The sequence below is a fragment of the Morone saxatilis genome, unplaced genomic scaffold (genome assembly GCF_004916995.1).
Source record: "Morone saxatilis isolate NCDOM2014 unplaced genomic scaffold, NCSU_SB_2.0 Contig24, whole genome shotgun sequence".
Taxonomy (NCBI): Eukaryota; Metazoa; Chordata; class Actinopteri; family Moronidae; genus Morone; species Morone saxatilis.
In genome coordinates, this window is record NW_023339807.1 from 8786067 (window position 1) to 8805381 (window position 19315).

At 37.6% G+C, this 19315-nt stretch overlaps 1 protein-coding gene across 1 annotated transcript in view; it reads left to right on the forward strand.

Annotated features, from left to right (window-relative positions):
- Positions 1-10892, forward strand: part of LOC118336585 (CUB and sushi domain-containing protein 3-like) — a 219214-nt gene extending 208322 nt beyond the window's left edge. Inside the window, exons 64-70 of the mRNA XM_035673258.1 lie at positions 1771-1950; positions 2418-2483; positions 4379-4537; positions 4958-5070; positions 5850-5937; positions 7613-7754; positions 8491-10892. Coding sequence (XP_035529151.1) covers positions 1771-1950; positions 2418-2483; positions 4379-4537; positions 4958-5070; positions 5850-5937; positions 7613-7754; positions 8491-8650 — 908 coding nt within the window. The 3' untranslated portion in view covers positions 8651-10892. The remainder of the gene's footprint in view (positions 1-1770; positions 1951-2417; positions 2484-4378; positions 4538-4957; positions 5071-5849; positions 5938-7612; positions 7755-8490) is intronic.
- The last annotated feature ends 8423 nt before the right edge of the window (positions 10893-19315 follow it).

The following is a 19315-nucleotide window of genomic DNA, read 5'->3' on the forward strand; positions in this document are numbered from 1 at the left end:
GTGTAAATAAACATGGTACTGTCAACAGAACTTGATAAAGAATATGACATGTCTTTGATAAAACAATTCATCTGCCTTGTAAGTGTCGTCAGTATTCATGGTCTACAAACTCTACAACCACTCTGGACATGTGCTGACAGTTTGTCATTTTAAATGGGTTACATAGACTTGAGCTCAGGAAGTGAGAAGGGAGTTTATTTAATTATTTATCTTTTTATTTATTTAGGGCTCCAGACTTTTTATCTACAACTTACAGTATGAGGCATTTTTTCGTCTTCTTGTAGTGTTAATAGTTACCACATTAGATTTCTGTAGGGCAGGTTTATCAGCTTAGACTACTATCAATCGAAAAAGCTCTGGGTGTCAGTTGTCCTTGGGCTTTCTTCAATTGTTTTAGCCCCTGTGTAACTTAATATAAGATTAATAAGATGAGTATCATGGTGGATTTCGGCACACAACTTTCACTTTGATTCACCTTTTTTTTACTTTCTACAGACACACATACACACATATAATATTACCAGGTCAAACACAAGCAAAAGTAATATCCAACAAGAGGAATTTCCTTCAGTCTTTCACAAAGCCCAGAAACTAGGTTTCATCCTGGCATCCCCTCCACACGCTATTGCCACTAATGTCATTAAGACGCCATGAAAGACCGATTTGGTACTGTGATTCAGTTGCAGCTGTCTCCCATTTGACAGCTGGCAACGTATTCTTTCACTCACAAGCTGCAAAATTATTTTGCTATTTTCACATTATTGTTGACGCCTCAGAGTCTAAATATTCAACCCCTCAGTGTTTTGGTGTTGCAGGGGTGATTTGCATACATTTTTGTTTTGTAGAGAGTTTGTTGATGTGAAAAATTAAACTAAGTATACTCAACCCACTCATGAGAGAATGAAAATATTTAATATGGTCTATAAGAGGGCTGGTGTTTTGGAAGCACAACAGTAACAGCTTTTGTCCCAGGTTTCTGATTCAGCAAAACCATTTCAACACCATCCTAAATCAGCATGTTATAGCTTCCTGTTTTTTGAGACAGAATAATTTAATAAGCTAAGAAAGTCAAAGCCAAGCAAGTCAAAACCGATTCACAGACCGTAAAACTCTATTGCTCTAAGACATACTGTATACTTTTAGGTCACACTGGTTTGACTTCCAGAACATGGGCTACACTTAAAAGCCTCTTTTTGGCCAATTATTTCAGTCAGCATTCTGCCTCCTTCCAGTGTCCATAAGTGACCTTGCAACCTACATGCACATCCTCATGATGGAAAGCACACGATTTACAGATTTAGATTAACATTCACATCAGAACTGTTTTGCAAGGACATTAATAAGCTTAGTCTAGGTTGGTCTTACCCTTGAAATGTTTTATCAGTTCAGGAAAAACAACTCCAGATGTTTTTTTCCTATTTTTATCCTATTGTTGAATTGCAATTCAATGCTTTGGGGAAATAAGATAAACATTTGCAGGCTAACTTCACCTCAAGACATCAAGTGTCCTTATTCATAATCAGAAAAGAAACTAGACGTATTAAGGTATCAGTATGCTCCCTAATAGCTCCCTGGACTCAGTTAAATTGTAACATGGCTGTGCTTCTTTTTTTATCCTCTTTTTTTCTGGTGAGTCTAATTATCTGGCTGTCTATTTGTACGTGCATCTGTGTGTGTGCGTGCATGGATGTGTGTATCTGACTCTATTATGTATGTGTGTGGGTGAAGATCTGTGTGTACTAACGTGTCTGCCCCCTGCTTGCTCTCCAGCTCACTCCTGCAAGCAGCCGCGGAGCCCAGCCAACGCTGACGTCATGGGTCTAGACCTGCCGTCCTACGGTTACACCCTGGTGTACACCTGTCAGCCAGGTTATTTCCTTTCTGGTGGTTCAGAGCACCGTGTCTGCCGCTCTGACGGCAGCTGGACTGGCAAGGTGCCTGTCTGCAGAGGTACGTGGTCAGCGGAGGTCTGCGAGGGCAGATTATGAAGAAAACGGTGGAGAGGAGTAAAAGTTTTTTAGTGGAAGATTGCACACACATAAAGGTGGAGGGTAGGAGGTCTAGAGGAGTGTATACACTTAGTATTTCAAAATCTGCCCCATGTAACATTTGCACTAATGCTCACTGATCTATCAAATAAAACACTCATCAAATATAATGAGACATTGTGGTTTAAGAGATGTTTTCTGTAAACCCACTATGTCAATGTACTGTCAACTAATTGCAATATGCATGTTTTGATTTGTAAATGTTTGTTAGAACTGAGCCACCAGAGATCTTACCAAAGTGAGGAAAAGTTTAATGCAAGCGGCATGTTACAGCTTAGCAGTGTTTACTTTACCAGCATACTCCAGCTGTTAAGCCTTGCTGTGCATTCCTACATCTTTGTGCCATACATATTTATGTTCTTCTTGCAGTTGGTTCCAAATCACATGAGAAAACTGTCAAACCCATACCGGGGACACCAAGCCCTAAAATAAATGGTGAGTTTTGAATTGCATAAGCTGTTTAGCTGGTAGCAACAGAAGTCAGCAGCCATGCATCTCTCTTTTGATGGCACTACCATCAGCTACAGCAACATTTCTATGACAGTACAAACTACGTATATCATTGCACTCTGCTCAGTGTTGGAACTACAGCTCTGTAGCTTTTCCTATACAGTGGTTAAATCTGTGTGTATCTTAATTAAATTCATAGACATTTCCCTAGGTCCTTAGTTTTGGTTCTATAGCCCAGTCAGCACATTTATTACAGTAGAGGAAAATAATTAGCATGTGAGGAAAAAAACCTGGTGTGTATTATGGTCATGTTCTGTGACCCCCCTTTTGCAGTTACATATGTGGTACTTTATTAATTGGTGCAAAAATATAATTAAATGTCATTAGTTAATGTTAATAGGTCATATTAAGTGCAACATCTATTTAATAAATACAGTGTAATTAGTCTGTACAGTAATTAGAGAATATTGGTACATCAAGATAATTATTTCTAGAGTATGCATGTAACTGGCCGTACTCTGTATTTATTATATATTATATTCAAAAAGCACTCAATCTGCCTTGAGTGTCAATAAGCATTGTAATGCAATAAAGAAATCAACAAACAAATGTATTAGACGAGATTATTGTAATAGAAAGTAACAAATGATTTGTTACAGTTCAGCTGGTGGTCCCACCAATTGTTTTGTACCAGGATAAATTATAATCACCTTGGTGATCTTGACTTTTCATTCAGCACCATCGACATTTTTCCAATGCTTTTGTTTGTTTATTAATTATTCATTGTTTGTTTGTTTGTTTGTTTATGACCAAATACCTGCAAAACTAATGTCATTCGCCTCTGCTGTACTTTCTGTTTGGTGCTAATTAGCTAAACTAAGAAGATGAACATGGTTAGCATTACCATTGTAAGCATGTTAGCTGTATGCTGACATTAGCATTGGGCTCAAAGCACTGCTGTACCAAAGTACAGCCTCACAGGGCCGCTAGCATGGCTAAAGATTCTTTGTTTCTGTAAAGGTAGTCAGTAAAACATGCAAATATGCAAGTTAGGTCTAGAGATATTCCTATGGTGTCACCAAGACCAACGGCGTACGGTCTGCTCAGGCAAACCAGTCAAATTGACCTGGGGAGGTGAAACTACTATTAAAGGAAGTGGCAAATATTTATCCCTGATAGAATTACATTTTACTTTTGCTATTAGCAAACTATTAGCAACATTACTCAGTTGCAAAATAATGTTACATGGCATCTAAGTCCCCTTTCCCCCAATAAACATTAACTTGCTCTGAAAACGATTACTGTAAATTATCTAGTAAACACTAGGCAATTATTCTGACCATTACTAGATTTAGTTCCTGGGACTAACTACAGGCAGTAACCTTTTTTCAAACATAATTGACTGATAAATTGCTTATAAATAATTACCAGTAGTGCTGTAAAAGTGCTACAAAAAGTTTTATCATTGTAAAACTATTAAAGAAGTTCTGCAGAGTAAGCCCAGAGTTATCTGTTCTGGAATGTATTTAATTATCATTAATTGAGATTGTCAAAGCATATAAGGAACATGATATTATTCAAATTGAATGAAAAGACTGTTATCGGCTGTTTGATATGTTGATTCCACTGCATATCTAATTACCATTTTGCAGCGTGGGTGCAAGTAGTCAGCTTGCATTAAAAACATAATATTGATTTGATGTTTATATTAAAAAAAAACCATACATGTTAGACAATTATGGTTAATAGGAATGAGAACTTCCTCATTGTCATGCTTATACGTTTTATTAGTTATTCTATGCTTTTATTTTAATCTGATTGTTTAATGATTTTTGTTTGTTTGTTTGTTTGTTTGTTTGTTTGTTGATTTTTTCCTGAAGTTCCGGACAATGTCTTTGCTCCTGATTTCGTCTGGAAGGGTTCCTATGATTACAAAGGCCAGAAGCAACCAATGACTTTGACAGTCACAAGCTTTAATGCCACCACGGGAAAAGTCAATGTAACTTTAACCGACAGTAGCATGGAGTTTCTGCTCTCTGGTGAGTCATCTATAAATCATCTGTCTTCTGCTTCCTCCTCTCCGCCTCCCTTCTCCTCCTCTCACTACCTCTGTGTGTCACTTCCATTTATTTTGAGGGTGGCTCATGTCAATCAGTCAATCACCAAATGATCTCATGCATGAGAGTGGAAATTAACTATTGGCTCTAAAGACGGATGTATTAGTCTGCGCTGACTGACTAACTGCCCACTCAAGTCACTCGTCTCCTCCCCTCCCTTGGCTGTTTTCTCATCTGTTGTCATCTTTTCTTACTGCTTCTTTCCTCTACTGCTTTTCTTTATTTTCTCTCCTTAATTTCCTCTGCTTCTTTTTCTTCTTTTATCATTCCCTCACACTCTTACTGCCTCATCTGTTTATTCACATCAGTTCTGGTTTTTGCCTCTCATCCTTTACCTTGTAGGAGTGTACAAGCGCCAGGAGGCACAGTTAATGCTCTTGCTGTACCAGATGAGAGCGCTGGCCCACAGCTCCTTGAGCAGGATTACTGATGAGACCTGGGCAATGGACGGATTTGTGAGTATACACAGGAATTTGAAGCAGCTGGCAAGTGATATTTCAAAAATAACCAAGAGCTGTGACTGAAGCATTTATTTTATTATTTATTTATTTATTAATTCATTCATTCATTCATTCAGTCTGACAGACAAGTAGAATGTTACAAGAAATGGGGCTGCAAGCCAAAAATTAACCTTCCTTGGACTGAAACAAGCCAATGTTTCTTCATTATTAGTCTTTTATCATCCTACTTACCGTGCCAAAAAAAAAATACAATACATGAGAAGAAACTGTGACAACAAGCGGAATACTAATTTCCTGGTCTATTGTCTGTTTCTGTTTACATATATTTACACTGGCTGTACATCAGCACCAGGCACTTTGCATGAACCATTTCAGCGTTCCCGCATTGACAGTTTGCTGAATAAGCTCAGGCAAACACCTGACACCTAAGGGACCTGGAACGACTGCAGAACAATTTTTGTTGGTAGAATTGAAGTTCTTCTTCTAAAATAAACTTCAAGGTCCACTTAGTAACAACGCGTGACAGGTGACTGCATACCGCTGAGCTATTGATAGCATACTGCGCGGCTTCTGGAGCAGGGTTTCAAAAATCAAAGGTGTTATTTTTGAATGTAGCATGACAGAATGTGTTGATTGTCTTACTAAATACAGTATATGTAGTTTTTGATGTGGTGTGGAATGGATGCGACACTCTCGTTGATGCCAAGAAAAATTATATGCAGTTGAAATAAAATGTACTGTTGCTCGAGCTCTGTTCTGGGTTTTTCTACTAGGTGTCAGCTGAGCCTGAGGGTGGCAGCTATGTGTTCCAGGGCTTTATACAGGGTAAAGACTATGGACAGTTTGGACTACAAAGACTTGGTATGTGTCTTTTCAAATATAATAAGTACCATTGTCATTGGTCACTCCTGCTCATCCGTTATTTTCATAAAAGTACATAAAGAGATGGTATTTAAACCCTTACTCCACTCAAAAATATGCTTTTATTTTTGTGAATGAATGATGCACAAGCAAAGTCTGACACCAGAAGGATGTTTTCACATTCTTCTGCTGAGGGAGGATAGTTTCTCTGTGCTCACCTTAAATTGAATGATGACTGAAATCACAACTAGTTTGGATGCTCCAGTGTGCACACATACACTGAGAATGGACTTTCAGTGAAGGAGGAGACATCTTGTGTCCTGTAGTGAAACTTTGGAAATGAAAAACATTTGCATATTCAAAGATTCTGACTTTTAAATGTGGGAGAAAAAAATATATTTTAAAGGGACAGTTGACCCCAAAATAAAAAATGTTATCCATCTAGATTGTTCTGGTGTAAGTTGCAGAGTTTGCTAGATATTAGCCGTGAAGGTATCTTCTCTTGATTATAATGGACCCAAATGGCACTCAGTTTGTGGTGCCAATGACAAACTGAATAGCAATGTCTCAGGAATCATGAGCCGGTTACTCAAGATAATCCTTTAATAATTTAAATTAATTTAATAATCCAGTTGTTGTGAGCCATGTCATGGAGGATGTACTACTTACTCTACCAGACTATGCCTGGCAACCATAGCTGAACGTTAGCTATCTCAGTGGTGTTAGGTGAGCTAGCTAACATTATAGCTCAGCAGAGGAGGACGCCATAATTGTTTATATTCTGTGCTGTCACAAGCAAGGGGCCTCTCATCCCTAAATAGATGCACGCTTCCTTCTGCGTGGTGATTTGTCAAAAGAAAATAGTTCCTTCATGAAACTGCTCACAAAAAGGTCTGTGGAGTGTCTTGTTATCCAGTTATGATTTCTGGAAAGAGATATTGCTGTTGAGCAGATACATCCGTGGCCAATATCTCCAAAACTCAGCAATTCCCCCCTGAACAATCTAGGTGGATAAATAGCATGACAGGTAAGAGGAAAAATACGTATTGTTGACATGGGGCATTTCATAAGAACACAGAAATTGTCATGACAGGTTTCATTCTTTCTAGTAACACATACTATTTCTTTAGATAGTATTCTAATCTAAAGAAATAGTATAGTATGTCTGGGTTAAATTGCAACACTCAGTTGATAACCCAGTTCTCTCTTTCAAACAATAATATTTGCTTTGTATTGAGAGCATACACACAGAGTGGTAGAGTATTACCCCTAATACCCACTGTCAACCACCTATTACCACAGTCATAAAGCACTATGTGGATTATTCCATTCCATGTCATTGTCCTTCATTTCTTTGAGCTCAACATTACTGTTGTCATCATCCCATGATTGTCTTCAACAAGATTATCACAGTCACGCTGATCATTATCAGTATTATCAGTATGGTTGTCGTCTTTATCAACTGGCTGCTGCTGACTTGTCATCATTGTGATCATCTTCCTCTTCATTATCATCATAGTCATCGTCACCAGCAGATGATACGTATTTTTCTATTATTCCATTTTGTTTCTCCAGTGTTTGTGCCATTTTGGTAATCTGAATATTTTAAATGTTCTTCATTCACTGTTGAATGTTTTCCATTTTCTTCTACTAAATATAATGTTTTTTCTTCCAGGTTTGAGTGTGAGAGAAAATGTTACACTCCCTGACCCCGAAACCAGCGGCTCCACCAACAGCAGTTCTGTTGCTGTCGCTATCCTCGTGCCTTTCTTTGCCCTCATCTTTGCAGGCCTCGGTTTTTATCTCTACAAACAGCGGTATGTAATGTATCCTGCTGTCTCCTATAGTAACTTGGAACCCAAATTTAGTAGCTACTGTAGTCTATATCTGTTTGGTTCCCACTTGAGAAAGAAAATAGTACATTTTCATGAGCGTGTGTACCATGTTATCTACCACAGATCTGATGTTGAAAAAGTTTTAGAAACCCAGATTTATGTAGATGTTTGTACAGTTGCAGCCAAAGGAGATGTACATCAAGATGAGGTAGATAGTACACTGTGGCCCACTTCCACAGCCTGCTTTACTGCAGTAAGATTCCTCACTGAATACAATATCTTACTTGTGAGAAGCTTCAAAGAATGATGCATAGTTACCATTCACACCACATTACACAGAAGTATACGTCAGGCATTTTTAATGAGAATCACTTTTATATCATATTTAATGTAGTGTATGTCCATATGCAGATGTATGTACTGTGTGTAGATGGGTGGATTTTGTCTTAATTTAAACAGATTTTCTTTCAGAACAGTACCTACAAAAAAGCCTGTCACATTCAAATGTTGCACTCATTATGTTAGTTACCAGTGAACAGACATAGGGCTGTTCTGACTGATCTTTTCAACGGTAATTACCATTCAGCCTCATTTACCTACTGCAGCTGTCCACACCAAGATAATGGAAACATGTTTACTGGATTGGAGGGAGGGGAGATAATTGGGATACTGTGTCTCAACTAATATGCAACCCAATTTTGTTTTGTTTTTTCCCCAGGAAAACAGATAAAGCGCAGTACACAGGATGTTCTGTCCACGAGAACAACAACGGACAGGCTACTTTTGAGAATCCCATGTACAACACAAACACAAAAGCTGCTGAGGGGAAAGTCGTCCGCTTTGACCCCAATCTCAACACCATCTGCACCATGGTTTGATGTCTACTGAGTATGAGCGAAAGAGAAACACATAGCGGGAGAATAGAACTTCTCCTTGTTTGCTTAACATGAATATATATATAGACATTTATATTTTCCCTGTTTCTGATGACATACAACAAAGACACACATTTGCTCAGAAACATAAAGCACATTCTCAGCAACCCTTATGGCAGTTGCAATCGATCGTATACAGAATCTTAATGATTAAGGAGGGAGGAAGGGGAGGTCCCACACCTTTCTGTATCTTCCCATAGCTCGGTGAAGAGAAGTGTTCTTTACACTCTATGAGTGTTGGCTTTATGAATAAAAGAGCCTCTGGCATATAGATAAAATAGAGTATTTTATGCTCTGCAGTATAAATATAGAGGGGTTACTTCACAATGCCAAATGAAAAATTTAAACTTCTTTCCTTTCAAAAAAATAGCTCAGATCTCGACCCTCATTTCCTTTCTTGTCTTAGTGTCGCGTTCACCCTGATGAGAGTTATTTTCTCTTATGTAAGTGTGGAGCCTCTCAACTGTGAGTTGATCAATGTAATCTTTAGAGTCTATTTTCCAAGCAGTGGGGTGTGTGAGAGGGGATGAGGAAGAAGAAAAGAAACTGCCTCTCTTTGAATAGTGTTGGTGCTGTAGTCTGCTCAAAGTTATATGGTCAATTATACCTCTTAATTGGATGGTACCTCCTCCTGACGAAATATATGACCAGGGATTTAATTACTGAAGTGCAGTACCATATTTCGAGTGCCAAGGGGAGTGCTAGGGCTTTTATTGTTACAGTGCAGGTTCTCTGACAACAAGAATACATTTTCTTCACAAGAGATATTGTCAACATTAGGGTTTAATATCAAGTTGTGTGCAATTAATTTGTCTATGACAGAAATGTTCTTTAAGAAAGAGAGTTTCAATTGCTCACTAGTCTAAGAATCTAGTCAAGGCATTCTGTACCTTTCAGTATATTGGGCATGTGGGGCTGTACTCAAATCATCCATGTATTCAACCTGTTCTTAAGTTATTGAAATTGTTCTGAAAACTGATTTATATTTTATTCTTATGATTTCCCAGCTCTGAATCATTTTGTGTCCCAAATAAACCAAAATTTGAGTGAATTAACCCCAGCCTTGAGCCTGTATATATTAAAAATCTCAAAGTAGGAGTTTCTTGCTTTATTATTTCAGCTTTTATTAAACAATAATTTATTAAACAACAAGTACGTACAGCTGGCCAGGTTTCCCAGAAGTTTATTTAAGCCTGAATGTCGGCGAATCAAAGTGCAAAGATATGTCAGTGGGCAGTCTGAGGTCGGATCAAGCTTGTTGTCTTGTTTTATGTTCATGAAAATCTCAACCTTACTTAGAGTAATTCCATGACAAACCAAGTGCAACTCCTACATCATCTTTGGTTTTTCATAAACTGAGCAGTGTTTGATGTTCTATAATTCTTTTGGGAAACCGTGCCTTAGTCAGTAAATAACCTGATCCATACTCCTACTCTGAGACACTTAATAAATACACAGCCTTGGCCTATTTTATTGACACCAACTGATACAAATGGTTATTTCATTGTCTTACTGACCCATCAGCTTCTGCCAACAAATGTACAGTATACATGAATAAATTTGCACACTTAAACATGAGCCACCATTAGTATTGTACTGTCATCCCACTCCATCCATGTTTTAAAAACAAAAAATGAATTTGACATTGTCATTTCTACATCATTGCAGTGCCTTGAATACTGTATGGGCATATGTTTTTAAGGAAGACATACCATTTGTTGCATTAGTAAAACTGTACATCAGTGTAATTTACCTGCACAGTTAGCAATGATTCAGCTGAGTGATGTCAGCTCTGATGGTTTATCTAAGAGGAGGTGTGTTTGAAAAGCAGCTCATAGTTTCATACCTGTGCATGTTGGCAAAAAGTGATCCAGTATAGCAATTGCTGCTATAGTACTTTGTACCACTATGTTGATTCCTGTCATTGCTGTTACATTTTGTACATTTATACAGTTTTGATACTTGATGGCATTCTTTGGCAAGATGTCTTGTGTTATCAATATGTAATATATTTTGCGAGTTCATATTTCTTATGGATGAGAAAAGAAATGCATCTGGTAAAAACAGTATACGGCAAGTCAGTCTCACATCAGACTAGAGTAGAATGCTTTTAAATGTACCACACAATTGTTATCCCATTCAAAACCCTGTGTATATGAATATGTACATATTACAAAACTTTTGTAAAGAGATATATTTTTTATGCAAATAAAACATTTGTAAGTTATTGAATATGTTGTGTAAAATTTCACATGTAAATGTCATGCAAGATCAAAAATGTTTTGTATTATTTCTTTATCGGCAATGTATAAATCCTTAATTTATATATAAAATATAAAATAATGAACTTCAATGTTGCTATACTCTTTTATTAATAGAGATGCTATGGCTTAGTTTAGCCTCCGTTCTGAAACTCTGCACCCTGCTACAGTGTTTGCAATGTAAGAAAAGTTTAGTACTAAGCTTTTATCATTCAATCTGCTGCTTCTTTTTGTTGCACCTACAATACTACAATACAACTACAATTTTTTAATGAGTTTCAACTTGCTGACCGCTGCTTGGATTAGCCAAAATAAGATTAGCACCTCTATGTCTGTCCAAGGGACACTGTAGATCTTTAAAGACTGACTGTAGCAATGCACTGTGACCACTAACCCTGTTAACATTCAGAAATTCAGTGGCAGTGTTTAAGTGCCTTTAAAACATTTTAAAAGAAGTGAAATGGTAGTATAATTTGAACTCCCATCATCCACATTCACATTTAGGAGCAGTCAAACTGCAGCATTAGCTACTCTGAGCTTGTCTCTGGTGTGATTTGTCTGTCATTTAACCTGCCTCTCTGTCACTGTCATCAGTAGTTACAAATAGCTGTGATGTGGCACAAAATGAAATGGCATTTGTGTGTACTTTACTTTGTGTAAGATGAAATACAGTTGTTATTTTCTTTACAAATCTGTAAAGTTCTGATAATAAACCATTTATGCACTCTATGGTTAAAAGGTACAGCTAGTGCTTGGAAAATGACATGTTGAAGCATGTGAGGGAAACATGACCCTTTTGTTTGCACAAAGAACTGAATTCATCATTACATAGTATCTACGGTATGCATTTGTAACTAAAATGGTATAATTCTGTAAAACAGCATTATGTTTGAGAAGGAACAAAGCTGTGTAAGGGAAAAATCACTGGTGTCCTAATGTCACTGCAACAGATCGGATTGAAATATGTGGATACCTGCCACAGACTTAGCAACATGAGGAGGTAACTTCTTAGAACGTGATGTAACTAAGATGAAGCTAATTGCAGCAGTCATAATGCAAGGGAGTTTGTCAGATCAAAGAACGCTCGATGAAGAAAGTATGAACAGGCCCCATAAAAATCAAACGACATGCACTTGACTGGCAGGAACCAGTTCAGTTTCCGACTCAGGTTAAGCATTTACTTTAAAGTTTAAGCCAGGGATTTATGTATGGATTAGAAATATTTGCCAGAAGGATTTTCCATTGAAGTTTCCATCCGAAGCTTCATCAAGCAGATTTTACCCAAAGGGGGATGATGTAGTATAAGTTGGTGCTAGGCCAAGATGTCAAATAGACTTAGGGTGTTTATTCAGTGCGGATGTATGCTCAGTGTAATACACTAATAGTAACACCTTCTGAACACTGACTTTGACCCCCTGTTTGTTCTCGGCGTATAGCTTCATTAGAGCTTTGGTTTCTGTGTCGGAGAATCCCTTGAGGAGCCTCTCTGGTGTTCAGTGGTGGGCTTCCGCTGCAGTTTATACGTGTCATCCTGCAAATGCTCAATTGAGATCTGGTGACTGTGCAGTAAGCTGATTTCACTGTCCTGGTCACGGAGGCATTTGTGGTCTTGTGGCGTGGGCATGCGCCTGCTGTAGAAAATCAATTTGCTGAGGTGCTTGCGCGGGTACAATGAAAGGATGTTCCTGGCTGCCTCTGATGTTTAGATACCCCATGGCATTCCTCCACTTTCATCAAGGGGCTGAATGTGTGCTGTGAAATCACACCCCACAACATCAACAGCCAGCACATACTGACACATTGGATGATAGATGGAAGCACTCCTGGATTTGTACATAATACTAATTCTCAACAACATGAAACAACAGGAACTTTTATTGATCTGAATGAGCAGTGTTGATAGAATCCTCCAACAGGCAGAGTTTTTCACACTTTTTTTTTCACTTATCCCGTGTTGCACAATGTGTTGTGTTTACTGTTAGAAGCAGAAGTCGGTGAAGTTGTTGGTGTTCTTCCTTCACGCATGTCAAGGCATAATGAGTTGTGTGTGTTTCCATGGATTTCTTTTGGCTCTAATGTGCTGGATTGTCAGTTGACTAACTAGCCTCTCTCTCGCTGCATATTTCATTCTTTCACTAATGAGCTACTTTCACTCCACTCTGCTCTCGTTGGCCAGATGTCCTCAGGGTGGTGGACCATTCTTGATACAGATGGGAAGAAAAAAAAAACCCAAGGTAATATCAGTTATTGACATTTTTCATCCACTTCATCTATATATTACTGACAAAGGAAATCAGAGCTTTCTAATTTTGATCTGGCAGATTTTTATGAGCACAAGTTCCTAATGATACGTGCACTAAGTAGCACCATTTTCCCTGCTCATAACAGTGAAATTCATGTAAAGATTATGCCTTGGAAAATAGGCCGAGATTTAATATTCTGTGGAACAGTTTTCGAGAGCAGGACCTAGAAGAGTTATATAGTTTAATATACCCATTTTAATCTTAAAGTGGATGAATAATGTAATCTTCTCCAAAACCATTTCAGCAAAATAAATTTTTAACCCACAGTTAAATCACATGAGCATTGGGAAATAGCCCACAGTAGATCGAAGAAGTCTCTGGCTAATATGAATTGAAGGATGTTAAACTGAGGTCAGTGAGCACTATCAACACTATCTATCATGAAAGCAGCTGAGGGGGTAAAAGTGGGTTTGGGTCTGGGTGTGGATGTGTGTGGGTGTGGGTGTGTGTAAAAGTGTGGGTTTTAGATTTTGCAAATTCCTGAAAAACATTTAATTATTAGGCAGTTCTTATCATAAATCATGAGCAGGATGCGTAATGTAACACAATGTTCCTACTACTGGGATATGATATATTTATTTGGAATAATGTACATTTTTCTATGCAAATTGCTCTTTCTAACCTTACCAAAATAGCCTCAAAGGAAAAGTCTGACATTTTGAGAAACAGGCTTATTCACTTTCTTGCTGAGCGTCCCAGTCTCGTATCTATTTGTTGTTGTCACTGTGAGGTTGCTAGGTAACCAGCAGAGACACAGGAAGTTACTGTACCTGCTCAAGAGATGGTCTAAACTCATGTCATTTTAATACTTTTGTTATCTTTGGACTATTTCCAGCCTTTATGCTAAGCTTAGCAAATTTGCTAATTGGCTGCTGGCAGTAGTTTGATATTTAGTGACAGATATGAGAGTGGTATTTACCTTCTCATCTAACTTTCTGCAAGAAAGCAAATAAGCATATTTACCAAATTTTTACCTGAATCAAGTTGACAAGCTGTTTAATAGATAGGTGATGAATTATAAATCTTGTGAATTAGACTCCCCATAAATAGACACTGTGTGGATGTCAGACTCTATTGTCATTACCGTGTCATTAAGTGTCCTCTTAATAAGTTTGTATATATCAACTGTTTCATCTTAGCATCATCAAGACACTTGCCATGTGCACATCATAATGTGAAACAATTACTGTATCTGACAGTTACTATGAATATACTTTGTGCATCATTTCTGAGAACATACTGATGTTGCACATTAAACTAAATAATGTCAAAACAGCTCTTGGCTAATGCTTGATTATATGATAAAACATGCCAACGATGTGTTTCAAACAAAATATTCACGCTGTAAAATGCAATAACATAGAAATATATATATATATATATATAAAAAATATATATAAATGTGACCTGCTCCTTGAGCCAGATCCGTATGACCTTGATATACTGTACAAACCCAGTGTGAACACTAAAGCTCTTCTTGACACATGACAACTTTGATCTAATTGCTCAAAGGGTGTCCAACCTAATAGCCCCCCGTCTTCAGCAATTAATTGTGGAAATTTTCTAAATTAGCTTCTAATGCCTTGTGACACGCTCCTAGAGGAAGCAGATTCAGTTTGATGTGAAATAAGCAGCTGCACAAACAGATTTTTTCTTTTTCTTGTTCTTTGAAAGAAATGCTTTTGACCAGCCAATCATATCTGTCACATAAGACATTTCTCACCACGGAAAATCACTTCTCCCACAAGGCAATTCCTTAGACATCAAATTGATGGTAATGCACTCCACTGTATGGAGGATGAGCCTTACGAAGAACATGAGAGCAGGTTTAAAAACACAGCGCATTATTGTAATTTCATCAGCTCTCAAAGCCTCAATCACAGCAGTCATAAAAACTCCTACGCTCCCCAAAAACTCCCCTCAGGAAAATCCAGAGAAAAGAAACCCCACAACAGAACAGAGGAGCCTGCTTTTGATCACTTTGGCTTGTGAGTGAGTAATTGGGCTTCATAATTGAAACAGCACGTGTAATATTTTATTCAGAGGGTCAGAACAGCATTTCTGCTCTCCCTTTCTTTCTTGGACTTCTATTTTGTTAATACAGCAACAAACAAGCCAAAAACATATCTCACTGGCTTTGTGGAACAGTAATATTGGAAGGCAGTTCAAATGCTACAACAGGAAACATTTTTAATTTGCACAAAATACGACTGGTAACTTGACTTTAATGTGATGTTAAGTGTTACATTTGTACAATATGTACAGTCCTACAGTTTTTTTTTGTGTTTTTTTTATATGGAAACCAAGAACATAACAGCAAACGCAATTAAAATACCTTCATATTTTTCCACACCCTGATAGACTGAACCAGGGATCCACTCTGTCTTTTCCTGTCTCATAAATGAAAACAACAAATAATAATGGTTTTCAGTATCTGAATATCACATAATATGCGCTTTAGATTCAATCTACATAAAGTACCAGGCGCATGATGACACTCCTTTAAAAAGATGGTTCCACTGCGCACTGATCAGAACGATTTGAACAGAACTGCAGCATTCTGAGAGACACGTGGAGTATGCATCTAGTTGCATGAGCCATGAATTCGTATGTGACATTTCATCTTGTCAATGAAATGTTTGGCCATGATATACAACCTCTCAGTTAAGGACTGTGTTATAAATCATAGGACGATGACATTTTGGATTTTTTATCATGCCTGCCCTGCAGGAAGTGGAACCCATTTCAACATAAAACTGAAGGGGAGGGGAAAGGGTGCCACATATGATCTTATCTAAGCATATGATTGAGCACATTTGTCCGGCGAGGAATAATCACACAGTGTTCTGCTGATGTTAATGTGCCACAGTGCTGCCTGCAGCGTCTTCTCAAAGAGGACGGCTTAAGTTGTCCATTAAACAGTACATAGAGAGAACTCGTGGCTGTGCATGACGGGGATTTGTGTCAACTAAGTGGCAGGTCTAAGCACAGCTTTATTTATTTATGCATTTAGTATTTAGATTAGTTTTTGTTTCTTTAGCTCTATTCAGTGTTTTGGTGATTAACCATGAACTTAAATGTGCCTCAGTGGGAAGAGAGGCACTAGATGTGGTGTGTGAGTAGCCATTAAGGGGTGACATGCAATTTGGGAGTCAAGGATCACTGGATGAGTGTGTTTTGGACGCCCCCCTGCTCAGACCAGGTCAAAATTGCAAACACAAAAAGCCACAGCTGCATTCTGGGATTCAAGTGCTTACAATCTTTTTTGTGGATAATTTGACAGATTTTATCTGGAAGTAGATAAATCCAAATCACTCATGTGGTAAAACAGCATTTTTCATTCTAGCCGTTTACTGTACATAATGGCTGTGTATTATGGTACTTGTGTGCAACATAATGCATGAAGTTTGGAGTCTGGAGCCGGCTACATTCACTACAGATGTCAGAGACGTTTTGATGGATGACCCAAACTGTCCCTGCAGTCTGCTACCACTTCTGTTTGGCTTTCATTTTGCTACATTTTGTTGAACCCTCTCTTTGGACCAGAGCAACATTGTAAGAACATGTGTTATCTCCTCCCAATCTAATTCAAATGAGGGTGTCATCTATTGACTTATGGCAATCCTTCAAATGCTGCACAAGGACATTGGATTTTTCCTGGCTTATACTTTTGTCTCCAGCTCCAGACTTAGTTACATCAAAAAATTATCCCAGCTCACTGATTTGTAATGAAAAGAATGATTTGGTTGGCTAGGATTTGTCCTGTTTTTGTCCATTCCCTGCTCCTATGCATGTGGCATCTGGCCACAACATTTCTAAGAGTGAGTGGTCATTCCTGAGCTTGGTGCCATAGTCTGGTTTTGGATCATTTATTGATTCGCACAATTGGAGCCATATAATGAAGGTCACTTGGAGATGATTTTAAAGTCACTGTTATAGTCAGAATCCACACAATTTCTTTCTGCTGCTAAATTCTAATATAATGCCATTTTTAGCAGCTGCTTTTAAATGCCCTTTTCTGCTGGACACAGTAAATACAGCACACAACCACGTTCTTCTAGTGAAATATTCCCAATTGTGTAGCGTGTGCAGAATAACTGCAAAACACGTACAGAGAGAAAGACAGAGTTGCATACTGCAGTAATTATATGATATACCACAGTGTATTAAATATATAGTCTGAAGTGTGACTATCCACACAAATGTTTGTACTAATAAGGCTTTACAAATAAAAATAAACCAAAATTTGCCTTGTGTTTTCAGCATACAAGTAACACCCTGGGGGTAGAATATTGTACAACAATACAAATACAACAACATACAAGAACAAAAAAAACATAACAGTTGTAAGTGCAGAAATCTAAAATATAGTCCAACATTGTTCAGTCAGACACCACAGGTGGCCTGTTTTTGTTCCTTCACTGTTGGCACATAGCTGTTGGTACAAAAGAATATTTAAAAGCCAAAGTTTTTCTGTAGTTACACTGGCCTTCATCCTCTGTAGACCAATATTTTTTTTGGTGACATGTCTAATAATTTAGTTTTTCATGCTGAAAAAATTATGCACACTTTTAAATTCGACTGCAATGTATATGTAATATCTCTGTAAGGTCAAAGAGACTACATGTTTGACGTTCTCAGTCAATTATTTGACTTTTTAACTAGTCATTGGACAATAGGGTTTGAATATTAGTGAATAACTAAGCAACAATCATAGTTAAAATTCTGGAAAGGAAAACATCCTTAATATAGGTATTATTTATTTAGTTGAATCCACAAAAACTAGGTACAGATTGATCACATTTGATGGACAGTGGCATGGAAATATCACCAAAGAACCCCACATTGTAAAATCGGGGAAAAAAACTAAACTGATGCATCTTTAACAGCAAACATTGTTCACTGAGTGGAGCATTGGAGGCATGCTCTCCGAGTATGTCAACCATCAACAAATGAGTATTGCTATGTATTTAGTATACGTCTGTTTGTCTTTGCTTAGTTTTATTTGTCGTGCTTTTCTCTTTGTCATAACTCAGGGATAAGTTAACTTTTGGACCACTCTTGCCATGCCTCTTAAGGATGACTTATGTTGACTTACTGTGCCAAATATCGCATGCTACAGCCCTGTCATGTTTATGTTTATTTCATTGAAGATGAGCCTAACTGTGACAGTTCTGATTTGCACCTGTATTATTTATTGTAGTGTGATTATTTTCTCTGAAAATGAATAAACACACTTGTTGAAGAAACATTGTTCACTTACAGTGAGAATGAATAAAAAATACAACTCCTCGGATCTTTTCCTGAATCACTGCATGTACACTGCAAAATACAATTTAAAATTATATAACTATGATTTATTTTATCATGAAATGATTTGAAAATGTATAATATGTATGTCTATAATAATGTGTAATTAAAATAAAATATTCTTTATTTAATTCTTACATGAGTTCTGTCTAATTGAGCAAATAAAATGATCTACTAGTATACTGCAGTAGTCCTCAACTAAGCATATTCTCCCAGTCAAAGAAATGCCCAAACTTTTATATGTGATATTATTAACCAAGCAGGCTGTGACATAAAGCCGAGAGAGGAACAGGCTGACATTTGACCACAGTGTGGTGGCAGCAGTGGTTCCTCTTGTCAGAGCCATACCAGCAGTGAAATGCCACTGTCACTTATTGTTCTGTGGTTGTCATGGCTTATGTGAAATCCATTTTCTCTGTTTGAATACATTCTGTCAGGCAAGAAAAGGCCCAAACTCAAATCTTCTCTGCCCAGTTTTTGACAGGGAGCATCTGACAGCAAATGGCTGCATGGCCTCTTCACAGATGAGACATCTGTCCTTGGACAGATGGATCTCTCACAATGACTTCATTTTCTTTACACTTAGAATTGCTTTACTCCTACTGGTTTGATCGTCTGCCAAATCGGACTGAACGCTGTCACAGTGGGATCTCAGGCATCCATATATATATATATATATATATATATATATATATATACATATATATATATATATATATATATATATATATATA